The 13,182-nt window shown below is 49.2% G+C and overlaps 2 protein-coding genes across 3 annotated transcripts; both read left to right on the top strand.

The window, feature by feature from the left end:
- Positions 1–3: 3 nt before the first annotated feature.
- NDUFS2 (NADH:ubiquinone oxidoreductase core subunit S2) lies at positions 4–9,243 on the top strand. Of its 2 annotated transcripts, XM_022559330.3 has the most exons (14): positions 4–132; positions 937–1,043; positions 3,869–4,059; positions 5,589–5,709; positions 5,888–6,000; positions 6,256–6,330; positions 6,501–6,578; positions 6,718–6,803; positions 7,008–7,127; positions 7,837–7,966; positions 8,245–8,340; positions 8,520–8,603; positions 8,747–8,804; positions 8,997–9,243. In XM_022559330.3, the coding sequence occupies exons 1-14, from the start codon at positions 38–40 to the stop codon at positions 9,032–9,034; spliced, it is 1,392 nt and encodes a 463-aa protein (XP_022415038.1). In that variant the 5' UTR covers positions 4–37; the 3' UTR covers positions 9,035–9,243. The 2 variants fall into 2 exon arrangements, with proteins under 2 accessions (XP_022415038.1, XP_089768619.1); XM_089912493.1 differs by lacking the exons at positions 8,520–8,603; positions 8,747–8,804.
- A 640-nt stretch (positions 9,244–9,883) lies between these two features.
- FCER1G (Fc epsilon receptor Ig) lies at positions 9,884–13,071 on the top strand. Its single transcript, XM_022559331.3, has 5 exons — positions 9,884–9,947; positions 11,811–11,902; positions 12,063–12,098; positions 12,532–12,552; positions 12,707–13,071. The coding sequence occupies exons 1-5, from the start codon at positions 9,899–9,901 to the stop codon at positions 12,767–12,769; spliced, it is 261 nt and encodes an 86-aa protein (XP_022415039.1). The 5' UTR covers positions 9,884–9,898; the 3' UTR covers positions 12,770–13,071.
- Positions 13,072–13,182: the final 111 nt, after the last annotated feature.

The following is a 13,182-nucleotide window of genomic DNA, read 5'->3' as shown; positions in this document are numbered from 1 at the left end:
GCCCGGTTCTCCTTCCCGCAGTCTGTGGCGGGGCAAGATGGCGACGCTCAGGGCTCTATGCCGCCTCCGGGGCGTCGCGGCCCTGGTGCTGCGGCCCGGGGCTGGGGCCCGACTGCCGATTCAGCCCACCAGGTGAGACCAAGGGCAGCCCTCGATGCGCTGTCCCCAGGGCTAGGGTTTCTCGAGTCCGGGGACTCCACGGGCCCTGTGACCCCCTAGGAAAGAATGACCCAGGCCCGTGACCCCTCGTCCAGGCCTGCTCTGTCGAGTTCCAGGATCCAGTGGTGCCTGCCTTGGCCGAGGGAGGAAAGAGGGTTTGAGCTCGATCTGCCAGAGGTGAAATCAGTTGGAGGGAGACTCCGCGCCTCAGTGTTAGTGATAATGTCACCCTCCCTTTATGTCCTGCTGCTTTTCCCAACCCCCTTCACGGGTGGGGCGCGACTGGTGAAAATTCTCCTTAGACGCTGTGGAAGAAGAGGAGACCAACCCCGATAGACTTAAAGGAGGAACATAAACCAAGAATCCCCGGGTTGGCCTCAGTGCATTGTTCTGGCCGTACTTGAGCAGAGCCAAGGAGCCAGCATGCCCCACCCCCCCTTTCTTTTCTTACTCTTGGGTTGACCTTGAATAAACACCTTTTTGAGTTCATATTCACCAGGATGGGAATATGAATATGACCAGAATTTAAAGGAGCTGGGATCCCCGGCTTTGCATGTGTACGGGTGATAGGTGAAGTGATTTCAGGAATAAGTTGTTATTAAGGATGGAACCTCTAGAGTTCCAGTTTGTTCTGCCAAAGCGACACAACTCTGTGTCAGTGACTTGACATTGAAGAATCCAAGACACCCTTCCCTGGGCTCACCTGAAAGTGAATGGGAACAGAGAAACCAAGCACTGTTCAGGCCCTTTGTCTAGGATCTGTCATTACCTCCCCAGAGGTGCTCGGCAATGGCAGCCAGATGTGGAATGGGCAGAGCAGTTTGGGGGCGCTGTCATGTACCCCACCAAGGAAACAGCCCACTGGAAGCCTCCACCTTGGAATGGTGAGTGCCCAGTGCCACTGTCCCAACCTACACCCCTCCATGCCCCAAGCTGATTTCTAAGTGCTCTTGAGCTCTCCGTGTGAGGCAAATTTTAGCCGCCAACTCTTTTTGCTTCTTTAACCTTGCAACTCAACAAACGTGACAATAGTGATAATAGGAGGTATTTGTCAAGTAGAATATTCCAAGAGAAAAGAAAGAGAAGGTCCCAGTCAACCCTCGAAGATCCCTACCAAATTTATATCTTTAGCTTCAGCTTTTTCCAGAGATTCAGTATATTTCCATCTCCGTCTCTTGACAAGGTGGTTTTTCCCACTGGCACCCAAATGAAACCTTTCTGAATACGAAACCTTTTTCCCCCCCATCAAAACTAGCTCTTCCTTGTGATTTTTAATTTTTATTTTATTTTATTTATTTGCGGTACGCGGGCCTCTCACTGTTGTGGCCTCTCCCGTTGTGGAGCACAGGCACCGGACGCGCAGGCTCAGCGGCCATGGCTCATGGTCCCAGCCGCTCCGCGGCATGTGGGATCTTCCCGGACCGGGGCACGAACCCATGTCCCCTGCATCGGCAGGCGGACTCTCAACCACTGCGCCACCAGGGAAGCCCGTGATTTTTAATTTTGATCAGTGACTCCCTCATTCTCCTAATCCCTCAGGATTGAAACTTTTTAGTCATCTTTGGCTCTTTTTTCTCTCTTGCCCTCCATGTCTATGTTCAATAACATGCAGATTCTTTAATAATGTTTCACATCTGGTCACTTCTCCCTTTGTTGTTTCGATTTATTTTGTATTAGACCTTGATTATTTCGGAAGTCTCTTTGATGGGTTCTTGCCACTGATATAGTCTCCCTCCAGCTATCCTATACAGTGTCTATGCCTTTATCTTCCCCAAACATCACTTTAGCATGTCATTCATTCTTTTGCTCGAAAACCTTCAAAGGAACTTCCAGTTAACCTTTCAAAAATTTAACAGTAACAACAGCTGAGTGCTTACCATGTGCTGAGTGTTTTTGTATGCATTATTTCACTTAGTTGTTACAACAGACCTATGAGAGTGATACTAATATTATCCCAATCTTGAGGAAATTGTGGTGTAGAGAGATTAAAAAGTGGCCGAGGACACAGGTGGATTTGTACGTGGGTCTGTCTGACTCCAAAGCCCATGGTGAAGAATTTTGGTCGCATAGGTAGACTCTGGTTTCAGATCTCAACTCTCCATTTACCAGTGAATAAAGTACCTACTTCATAGCGTTATTGTAAGGATTAAATGAGTTACAAGTAACGTGAACCACGTAATGTAGTGATTGCCTCATGCTAAGTCCTTTCTAAGTTTTACTAATAATACTGATAATTGGGGCTTCCCTGGTGGTGCAGTGGTTAAGAATCTGCCTGCCAATGCAGAGGACACGGGTTCTAAGCCCTGATCCGGGAAGATCCCACATGCCGCGGAGCAACTAAGCCCGTGCGCCACAACTACTGAGCCTGCGAGCCACAACTACTGAAGCCCGTGCGCCTAGAGTCCGTGCTCCGCAACAAGAGAAGCCACCGCAATGAGAAGCCCACGCACCGCAACGAAGAGTAGCCCCTGCTCTCCACAACTAGAGAAAGCCCGTGTGCACCAATGAAGACCCAGTGCAGCCCAAAATAAATAAATAAAATAAATAAATTTTAAATAAATAAATAATACTGATAATTGAACCACTACCCCCTACACCCTGCCAACACTTAATTTTCTGTCTCTTGGCAAACAAGAGTTCCATAGATATTTACTTTCTTGTTTCTGAGATTTGACATGTGTTCATTCCATAGCATGGGATGCCTCTTCTCTCTACCTATTTGAATCATTCCCTGTGTTTAAGAGCCAGCTCATATCTTGCCTCCACGAGGTCTTCACAGTGTTCTTTCCTTTCTTTAAATACCTAACGGCTAAGCAACTTACTTGGCAACTTGTAAATTTGACCTGTGTTACTAGTTTCTCACATGTACTTGTCTCCCGAATTAAATTGTAAGCCTCTTGAGGGTAAAAACTGTCAATTAGTAGTCGTAAGAATTAAGTATACATTTCCCAATTAGTTGTCCATTTAGCAGATACATCTGGAGAGCAGTGTATCTTCGTGGTTAAAGAGTGTGGAGTCTGGAGCTGACCAGGCTGAGTTAAATCCTGACTCTGCCACTTACTAACTCTGACAATTCATTTAGTGTTTCTGGCCTCAACTTCTCCAATGAGATGAGGACAATGATAGTATCAACTACTTATATTGTTGTTGAAATAATTAAATTAATTAAAATAAGTAAAGTGCTTAGAGTAGTGCCTGGCACATAATAAGGACTGTATAAGTGTTATCTATCATTATTAGTTGTTTTTTTTTTTTTTTTTTCCTGGTACGCAGGCCTCTCACTGTCGTGGCCTCTCCCGTTGCGGAGCACAGGCTCCGGACGCGCAGGCTCAGCGGCCATGGCTCATGGACCCAGCCGCTCCGTGGCATGTGGGATCTTCCCGGACCGGGGCACGAACCCACGTCCCCTGCATCGGCAGGCGGACTCTCAACCACTGCGCCACCAGGGAAGCCCCTCATTATTAGTTTTTTAAAGGTATCCTGAGAGACATGGAAAGAGTGAGGCTCATGGTCCCTCTCATCAGAAAGTTTAGTCTCCCTTCCCTTTTTCCCATCTAATGGTCTTCCTCCTGGTTATGATAAAGGTTAGGAAATCAGCACGGTATGGAATGGTGAGATGGAAAGTCTCCAGGGAGATATTAACTCCTTGCTGTCTTTTGGGGGTTCTCAAAGGAATTACCATTTGGCTCAATCATTTCCCACTTCTCAGATGTGGACCCTCCAAAGGACACGTTGGTGTCGAACCTGACCCTGAACTTTGGGCCCCAGCACCCAGCAGCCCATGGAGTCCTGCGGCTAGTGATGGAATTGAGTGGGGAGATGGTGCGCAAGTGTGACCCTCACATCGGGCTGCTGCACCGAGGCACTGAGAAGCTCATTGAATACAAGACCTATCTGCAGGTGTGGGGGGGGAACGGGGACCTGTTGACAGGACCTGGGGATGCTTTAGCCTCGGACTTTGCCAGTTCACTGCCCCAAAACCCCAGGGGAGGAGGGTGTTGAGAGGAGTAGCCCGTTGAGGTTATTAGGACAGTTTTGATTGGGAGGATGGAGGGATGTGGCAGGGGATGCTTGACTTGAATCATGTGGATTTGGTTTATCCAACAGAAATACTTTGGAGCTGGAACTACACTCCTAGCTCTTCTCTGGCTGACTTTTGGCTGACCCCTTTATCCTCACCCTAGTGCCTCAGTTTCCCTGCTCTTATGTCGTACTAGTACGTCAAAGCTGGTGTCCCTGGGGTCAGGGAAAGAGGAGAGAGACGTCAACTCCCCAGGTTTAACAGCTGATTCTTGTATCTTCCAGCATTCTAAGTTTGTTTTCGAAATACTCAGTGAGTCAGAGTGACCGGGAGGGAGTTTGTAACAGAGTTTGCTGTTTTTAGGAGAACTCTGTGACCCAAATAATGAGGGTAGGGTCAGATTTGAAGAAATCGGATCTGGGATAGGGATCTGAAGTTTTTTTCTTACTATCATGAAGAAAGCTCTTGATAACAGAGGACGATGGAGTTAGGATTTCGAACCAGCTGACTAGAATGTGATTCCCCCAAAGAGTCCAGGCAACGATGGTTTCTGGTCCCAGAGTCCATGGAGTTAAACCCTGTAGCTTTATCCCACGTCACAGTGACATCAGGGCCAGAACTGGCTGTTCCAAGGAGAGGCGTCTTAGCTCCGCCTCCTTCCTGGAAGCTGAAGCTGGTTCAGCATACAGCTGGGACTTAGCTTTCTTGGTATTCTGGGGAAGAACCATTTCTACCTGACTCTTCCTACAGAAACAAATCCCATTCTTCTTGGTGTTCTTAATTTCCTCCTGAGATTACCTTTCTCCTGCAGTATCTCAGAGAGGCGATCTTCTTTGACAGAGGCGTCACTTGGCCCAGAAGGCTTGGTTGGCAGTGGTGTGCTGGAGCTAACTCATACTGGCTCACAAGAGCACTGTTAAATTTTCAGGAATTTTGTGAGCCAGTTGTTAAACACAGCTGTTATTAAAAATCAGATTATACTAGCTTGCGATTTAATATATTAAAAATCAAGGTAAGAAGTATCAAAATCCATGCCTTCATTATTTTACTACATTTTTCTACGCTGTGCTCCTTAGGTATTTGCTTCCATTGTGTCTGTATCGTGGAAATACTGTGTAATGGTGTGCCACTCGGCCCAGCACTGTCTGTGGTCAGTTACACAATGCTGGTAGTTTAAAGTGGGACTTCGTAGGAGTATTTTCACCATGGAAATGGACAAACACGACAAATCGGGGTCCCCCCACCTTCACCCCTTCAGTGTGTTTCATCCTGCCTTTCTGAGGCGCCTGAGATTGGGAAGGTTTATGTAGCACTGACCTCTGATGCCCACTGAGAGCAGTGCTTCTAGCAGCCAGACTGAGGGTTCCTTGGCCTGTTAGATGTGATCCTGATTCCTCCCTCTTCCCAGGCCCTTCCATACTTCGACCGGCTAGACTATGTGTCCATGATGTGTAACGAACAGGCCTATTCACTGGCTGTGGAGAAGTTGCTCAACATCCAACCTCCTCCTAGGGCACAGTGGATCCGAGGTATGCCCCATCCCCTTCTTCCTGTGGCCCACTGAGAGTACAGCATGGTGCCTCTGCCCCGCATCTTAGGAGCGCCGAACCGGAGCTTAGTATGCAGACCCCAGGCTCTGCCCAGAGCTGCTCTGTCAGCCTGGATCCTTGGCTCCTGTATCCTTCTCTTGTCTTCACCTCTCTACAGTGCTGTTTGGAGAAATCACTCGGCTTTTGAACCACATCATGGCTGTGACCACACATGCCCTGGACATTGGGGCCATGACCCCTTTCTTCTGGTTGTTTGAAGAAAGGGAGAAGGTATGAGAAGGAGGAAAGAATAGGAAAAGGGAAGGAGGTGCCAGAGGTAGAGAAGGTATGAAGGAGACGAGAGTAAAAGGAGAGAGAACATTTAGGGGGAGAAGGTATATTTAACCTGGGTTATATTCTTGAGGAGCTCTGTGTCATGAGGGGTTGGTTGGGCACCAGAAGGCTGGGGGCGGGGGAGTAGACCATCATGTTGTTGGACTTAGGGGCCCAGGACTTTGTCACTAATTCCCAGTGTGTCCTATCAAGATGTTTGAGTTCTACGAGCGAGTGTCTGGGGCTCGGATGCATGCTGCTTATGTCCGGCCAGGAGGTGTGCACCAGGTGAGCAGGCTCCCCTGCCTCTCTTAAGGTCCAGTCCTTGCTTGTATCCTCTGTGGCCACTGGAGGGCAGCCCTGGCTGATGGAAGCGCAAACCCTGTATCCCTGAGGCAGGGCTGGCTCTCCTTAGTGGAGACTCTGCACTCACTATCGATTCTCCGTTTGTCTTCTAGGACCTACCCCTTGGGCTTATGGATGACATTTATGAGTTTTCTAAGAACTTCTCTCTTCGCATTGATGAGCTGGAGGAGGTAAGACAGGAGTCAGTGGGAAAAATCCCTCTTTTACCCCAAGAGGATCTGTGGGGTTAATCCCCAATTATAAAGAAATATAGAGGTATTTGAAGAGTGTCATGAAGAGTGTTCACACACCAGCTCTCTTGCTCAACAGATGCTGACCAACAATAGGATCTGGCAAAATCGGACAGTCGACATTGGGGTTGTAACAGCAGAAGACGCACTTAACTATGGTTTTAGGTGTGAGGAATAAGACTTCTCTCCTTAGGGGCGGGTGGGTTCCAGCTTAATCTCTTGGCTTCAGGTGTGGCGCCTTCCTTGCCATGCTGTCTTTGTATCCCATGCCCAGAGCGTGCGGGAGGGAGAGGGGAGACTAGGGAAGAGAGCATGCCTCTTTTCTTGGTTTGTGGAAAGTGACCCTTGGTCCCATTATACTCTCTACAGCGGGGTAATGCTCCGGGGCTCGGGCATCCAGTGGGACCTGCGGAAGACCCAGCCCTATGATGTTTATGACCAGGTGGAGTTTGATGTTCCTATTGGCTCTCGAGGGGACTGCTATGATAGGTGAGGCCCAGATCCCTTCTTAGCTCATTTTCCAGCTAGTTTCCCCTAACTTTTCTCTTAACTGCTTTCTTCTTTCTCATACTTTCCAGTATCTATTGGAGCTCTTGTGTGTGTTAAACTAGGTTGCTTTTCAAAGTACTTGCACATATGGGACATTTTATTTTACCCTTACATTCTTCTTATGTCTTAGATGGAACTAGTTTGGGCTGCATCTTATAGCTGAGAAAGCTGAAGCATAAAAGTTAGAGATTAGCCTGGGATATTATTCTGTTAGTAGTGCTTGAGACTGGAATCCTCCTTATCCAGTGCTATTTCCACTAGATTCTAAGCTTCAAATTCCATTCCTCTTTACTGACCCCAAGAAAAATTTGCTACTGTTTTCTTTTTGAGTCACTTTGACTCTCACCTGTTCTATACTCCAAAAAATGTTTAAGAGGGTAATTAAAGAGGGAACTACTACAGGACATGGTCTGAGAAAACTAGAAGAGGATTTGGTCTGAGAAAACTAGGAGAGGGCCCAGTGCTCGAATCAGAAGACTGTAGGTTTTCTATGGATGGCCAGGCCAAGCAGAGATGCTGTACTAGGAGAAAAGGATGAGGAAAGTTACCTAGCACTCTTCAGTTCGGCCAAGGGCATCCATCCTCCCAGCCTCACATCTCATCCTCTGGCTGCTCTTCTCTTGATCTGAGTCTGTCTCATCTACTTCAGGTACCTGTGTCGGGTGGAGGAGATGCGCCAGTCCCTTCGAATCATCTTACAGTGTCTGAACAAGATGCCTCCCGGGGAGATCAAGGTTGATGATGCCAAAGTGTCTCCACCAAAACGAGCAGAGATGAAGGTTAGCTATAGGGGGAGGGAAAAGGGGGAAAGGGGGCAGCGGCTGGGGAGGAGTATCTTGGGATTAAATCCTACTTTTCAGTTTTCCCTTTTCAAAGAATTCACTGTATGAGATTCTTAACCTCCCGTAGCCTCCTCTCTTTTTCTATACCTTCTGTGCTCATTGGCTTACATGTGGGATTTTAGACTCCCTGGGGGTAGGATTATTTTCTGTGTGTGGGTACACCTGCCATACAGTTTGGGTCTGGCCTGTTGACGCTCCGTTTTTCCTCTCTCCAGACTTCTATGGAGTCACTGATTCATCACTTTAAGTTGTATACTGAGGGCTACCAAGTTCCTCCAGGTGCCACATACACTGCCATCGAGGCTCCTAAGGTGAGGCAAGAAGGGGAAGGAAAGGACAGTACGTGGAGTGGGTGACTGGCGATGGATGTTCAGATAAATGCTTGTTCATCAGTGAGAGAGAGGACGTGAGGGTGAATAGAGAGGTTTTTGTTGGCAGAGGAAAGGGTTCTTACTGTTAATGGAGGCAGCCAACCTTCTTCCTTGGACAGGGAGAGTTTGGGGTGTACCTGGTGTCTGATGGCAGCAGCCGCCCTTATCGATGCAAGATCAAGGCTCCTGGTTTTGCCCACCTGGTAAGAACCAACCCCAAAGATTCTAACGCTAATACATGAAGCCAGTAATTAATGGCCTTGGTTGAGATTTTTATGAACTTTCACTCCTCCTCCTTCTACCCTGTTAATCTTGCCTAACACTATTGCTGTCTTAATCTCTGCAGGCTGGTTTGGACAAGATGTCTAAGGGACACATGTTGGCGGACGTCGTTGCCATCATAGGTACAAGGCCTGTTGTGTAGTAGAGGTGTTCTAGGCAAGGGAGTTTGAGACTCTGATTGGGGACAGAAACTGAACACTTCCTGTTCAACATAGACTATGGGCATAGACTGAAATCCTCAGTTTCCTGAGCACAGTAATGAGTTCTAGATTCTTGGTAACATCACTTTTTTTCTCCTCCCCCTGACCTCCTAGGTACCCAAGATATTGTGTTTGGAGAAGTAGATCGGTGAGCACGGGAACAGCATTGGACCTCCCTGCCTACCTGCTTCGTCTGTGGAGCCTCTCCATCGTTGGGAATGGGACGCTGTGTGTGTGTGTGTGTGTGTGTGTGTGTGTGTGTGTGTGTGTGTACACGTACATGAATGCTTAGCTGTCAGGCTTTCTGTGCATGTACTGGAAAAGGAGAAATTATAATAAATGAGCCGCCTTCTGGCCTCAAGCCCAGACTTGTGGGTATGTCTTTCTCAGTATCTTACTGTCTTTCAGTTTGATGGGAGACTCATGAGTGTTAACCCTGTACTTCTCTGTTAGACTCAGTCCTTAGCAGTTTTTCCTGTGCATCTCCGCCCCTTTTGTGACCCTTGTCCTTTCCACTTCTCCATTGCCCATTTCTTCTTTTTCCCTTACTTCCTCCCTGCCCAAACCTTGCTGCCCACACCAATTGGTAAACTCCTCAAATCAAGACTGGGTACAGAGTTCCAGGTGGGAGAGAAAAGGGCTATCATGGGGTCTTAGGGAATTTTGAGGGGCAAGTTATCAGAGCTCTGTCTCTGAACAGGGCTAGAGTGAGATGGCGGGTTTAGATAGCCTTTCCCAAGCATGGGTGTTGCCTCTTTCCACGGTAGCAGGGGCTTGGTCACTGAAGGACGGAGACGTAGGAGACCGGATCTCCTAGCTCCCTTGGTTGGCCCTTCCGGGAGCCGCCCGGTCTCTAGTGCAGGAAGGGGAAGGGGCCAGAGCTCAGAGGAAGGCGTGGCAGGAAGGGGGCAACGCTGTGGTCAGGGAGCCGCTCGGGAGCCGCTCGCAGAGCACAGCTGCACGGTGCTGTCAGAGCGTCTGATCCCCAGCTCGCGGCCCCTCAGCCCCTGCCCAAGATGTTTCCAGCAGTGGTCTTGCTCTTAATCCTTTTGGTTGAACAAGCAGGTAAGAGGGTTTGGTGAGGGACAGTGAGCTGGGCTCCAGGGTGGGAATCAAGGGCATGTGTCTGAGGGCTGAGGCAGGGACAGACAGAGGGAGGCTGGCACTGGGAGGATGGGCACAGAGACCCTGCGGCTGGTCCTGTCCAGTCTCTGTCAGGGCGCAGGACTTGTAGTTCCCTCCTTTCTTGTCCCCTTCTTACTTTTTCAGGACTGATACACACGTAAGTCTTCAGTTTGGCAGAGGAGGGGAGTGGGTGTATGACATGAAAAACTGGTCTGGGGGAAAATTCCGTTTCTCATGATCAGCGTTTTCTGTGGGGTGCCTTTGGTCTTATCCATTGGGAGCTATCTCTAGCTGGTTAAATAATATTCATAAAGCCCCCTTTAGGAAGGCAGGGGCCTGTCCTTGTGTTTAGGAGTGAGGCAAGGGTAGTCAAATACGTGATTGCGGCTTCTGTGGGTCATCACTAAGGCACAGTTGATGTGAGGGTGGGGGCAGCGTACAATGCCCCGTTCCAGAGAGCTGAACGTCAGCTGAGAAATGGAGGCAGAAATGGGAAGTCCTCTGCAGCTCTGAGGCTCCAGGCGTTCTCTAAACTCTCCTCGCTCTGTCTGCGTTGTCTGTGTTTTGAAGAGGGATAGTTACAGCTGGGGTTCGGGGAGGAAGAGGTTAGTGAAACTTAAGGGAAAGTGGGGAAGTTAAAAGGGATGGACTGGGATGGAGTGCCACCAGCCCAGCTGTGAAGATGGAAGGACTAAGTGAGCGGCCAGTCTGCTGCCATGGGATGAGGGAGCAGGGACACTGAGGCATAAAAGAGAGGGCACAAACCTGGAACGCAGAAAACCTGAATTTCAATTCCAGCTCTGGCACTTCACGCTATGACCCTAAATGAATTACTTAGCTTTTCTGAGCCTTGGTTTCATCATCTACAAAATGGCGATGATGTTTCCGTCACGGGGTAGTTTTGAGACTTATGTAATACCGTGTGTGAAAGAGTGTCACAGAGTAAAACGTACTTCACCCATATGTCACATGCCCATGAGCCCTCTGATAGGGGTCAGAGCAGATAGAGGCTGGAGCTCAGACTTTATTTGATTTTTTTCCTTGCACGAGACTTCCTCTCTCAGTGGCCCAGGGTGAGTAACAGGGCAGAGTACCCGGAGCCGGAATCCATACAGCTTGTGGTCATTCCCTTGAGCCTGGGCTAAGACACTTGCTCAGCCTTATGTGCAGAGCCATCGGTATCTATAAGGCCAAGGAAAGCAGGCACCTTGTTTTTACATATTTAAGTGTCTTAGTTGGGTGGGGGGGTGGACAGAAAGTGATGTGGCTGAGGCTAGATGACCCATAATAGAGTGATTGCCTTCCCTCCTTTCCTCAGCTCACATCCTTCCTGTCCAGCCCTTAGCAACAGGTCACAGGACTTAGCAGAGACACCCCTGTGGTTTCTTTGCTGAAATTTGTCACTGCCTCCACTCACTTGACCCCCCTGGGCCGAGGTTTTGGTCTTGGCTCAGTGAACTCAGATGGGTCCCTTGAGGGCTATGGAATGCTCAGTGGTGCCTGAAGAACCCACAGTGCTAAAAAGAGAGGGTTGGGGGCTGAGGGGGAAGCTCTCAACTCTCAGAACCTATAAGTTCCATCACAACAGAACTATTCACACTTCCTGTCCTACCCCTAGCCTAGGGTGAGGAAGAAGAGGGAGAGGTGAGAGAAATAGGAATCTAGAGAGGAAGATGAAGTTTCTTCCCTGGGACAGTGCCCCTCCAAGTCCCGTCCTACCTCCCAGAGCCCTTTCTTTCTCTCCTCTGAGCACCAGATCTTTCCTGCTGCCCCTGACCCCATGGGTACCCTCTGTCCCCTCAGCGGCCCTGGGAGAGCCTCAACTCTGCTATATCCTGGATGCGATCCTGTTTTTATATGGTATTATCCTCACCCTGCTCTACTGCCGACTCAAGGTAAGGCTGGGCAGCGTGGGATGAGGGCTGGAAGGAGAAGTGGGAGGGTGGTGGCAGCATGGCTCCAAAGAGAGGGAATAAAAGGGGTTCCCCTACAACGTTTGGAGGTGGGGTTGGGCCACTAACTTCACCTTTACTGATGGCCTTTCCCCTACTCCAGCTGCAGGTGCGAAAGGCAGCTACAGCCAGCTATGAGGTATGGACCCTTCCTCAACTGGGTATCAACAATTTTTCAGTCTCTCAGCCCTTCTGGGGCTTTAGCCTTGGGATCTGCGGTCTCTGGGGGGCATGGGACTCAGGTGCTGATCTCTGTAAGCTTCAGAGGTCCCCCTCCGACCTCATCCTACCCACCCTGCCACCTAGCCAAATCACAAAATATTCAACAGGTGACGAGGAAGAGTCAAGTGTAGAGTGACAAGGCGTACATGAGAGTGTTGTATGTTGTGTGTATATGTGTGTTGGTAGCCATATGGGCAAATGTGCATTCATGCCCCAGAGTATCCATGGGAGTGCCCTCTAGCCCAAGGGGGCCAGCCACCCCTGGACACATACCTCCCGGGATAGGGAAGAAGATGCTGAGGGGCCCTGGAGATGTGGGTCTCTAATGCCTTGCCCTTTTACCTCTGCAGAAATCAGATGGCATTTACACGGTGAGTGAACCTGCCTCCCAACCCCAGTCCCAGGAAGTCAGCAGAAGAGGGTGGGCTTTTGAGTGAACTTTGGAAGGGGTAGGGCCTCTGGGGGTGGGTAGGAGGCCCTGTGATGGGCTCAAGCTCCTGACTGTCCTCTGACTTCCACCTCCAGGGCCTGAGCACCCGGAACCAGGAGACTTATGAGACCCTGAAGCATGAGAAACCGCCACAATAACTTTAGAACAGATGCCCTTGGTCACTTCCTTCTTCCACTCTCCTCCCAGCCCTCGTAGCTGGCATCACATATGCCTCCCCGCCGTTAATGCCAGCTGACTCTATCCCTGTAATGATGCTATGCCCCCCATTAATAGACACCAGTGGTTCCTCCTCCCTGTCAAAGACCTCAGATGCTCTTCATTAATGTTTATATTCTAGTCTCACCTCTTTATGCCACCCTTCTCCGTTTCCCCGTCCCCAACTCCCACTAAACGATGGAAACGGAAGGCACTAACATCAATAAAGTTACCGCAGACTGGACTCTATTCATTCATTCATTTAACATACATTTACTCAGCCTCTACTAGCCTAGGCTGGATACTGAAGATATCACAAGGCAAATTTAGTTCCTGACCTTCCATAACTCATAGT

This window comes from Delphinapterus leucas, chromosome 1, assembly GCF_059928025.1.
Source record: "Delphinapterus leucas isolate spDelLeu-1000000601 "Yukka" chromosome 1, BTC_Dleu_Yukka2, whole genome shotgun sequence".
NCBI lineage: Eukaryota > Metazoa > Chordata > Mammalia > Artiodactyla > Monodontidae > Delphinapterus > Delphinapterus leucas.
Note: the sequence above shows the minus strand (reverse complement) of the source record. Positions and strands in the feature narration are given on the sequence as shown.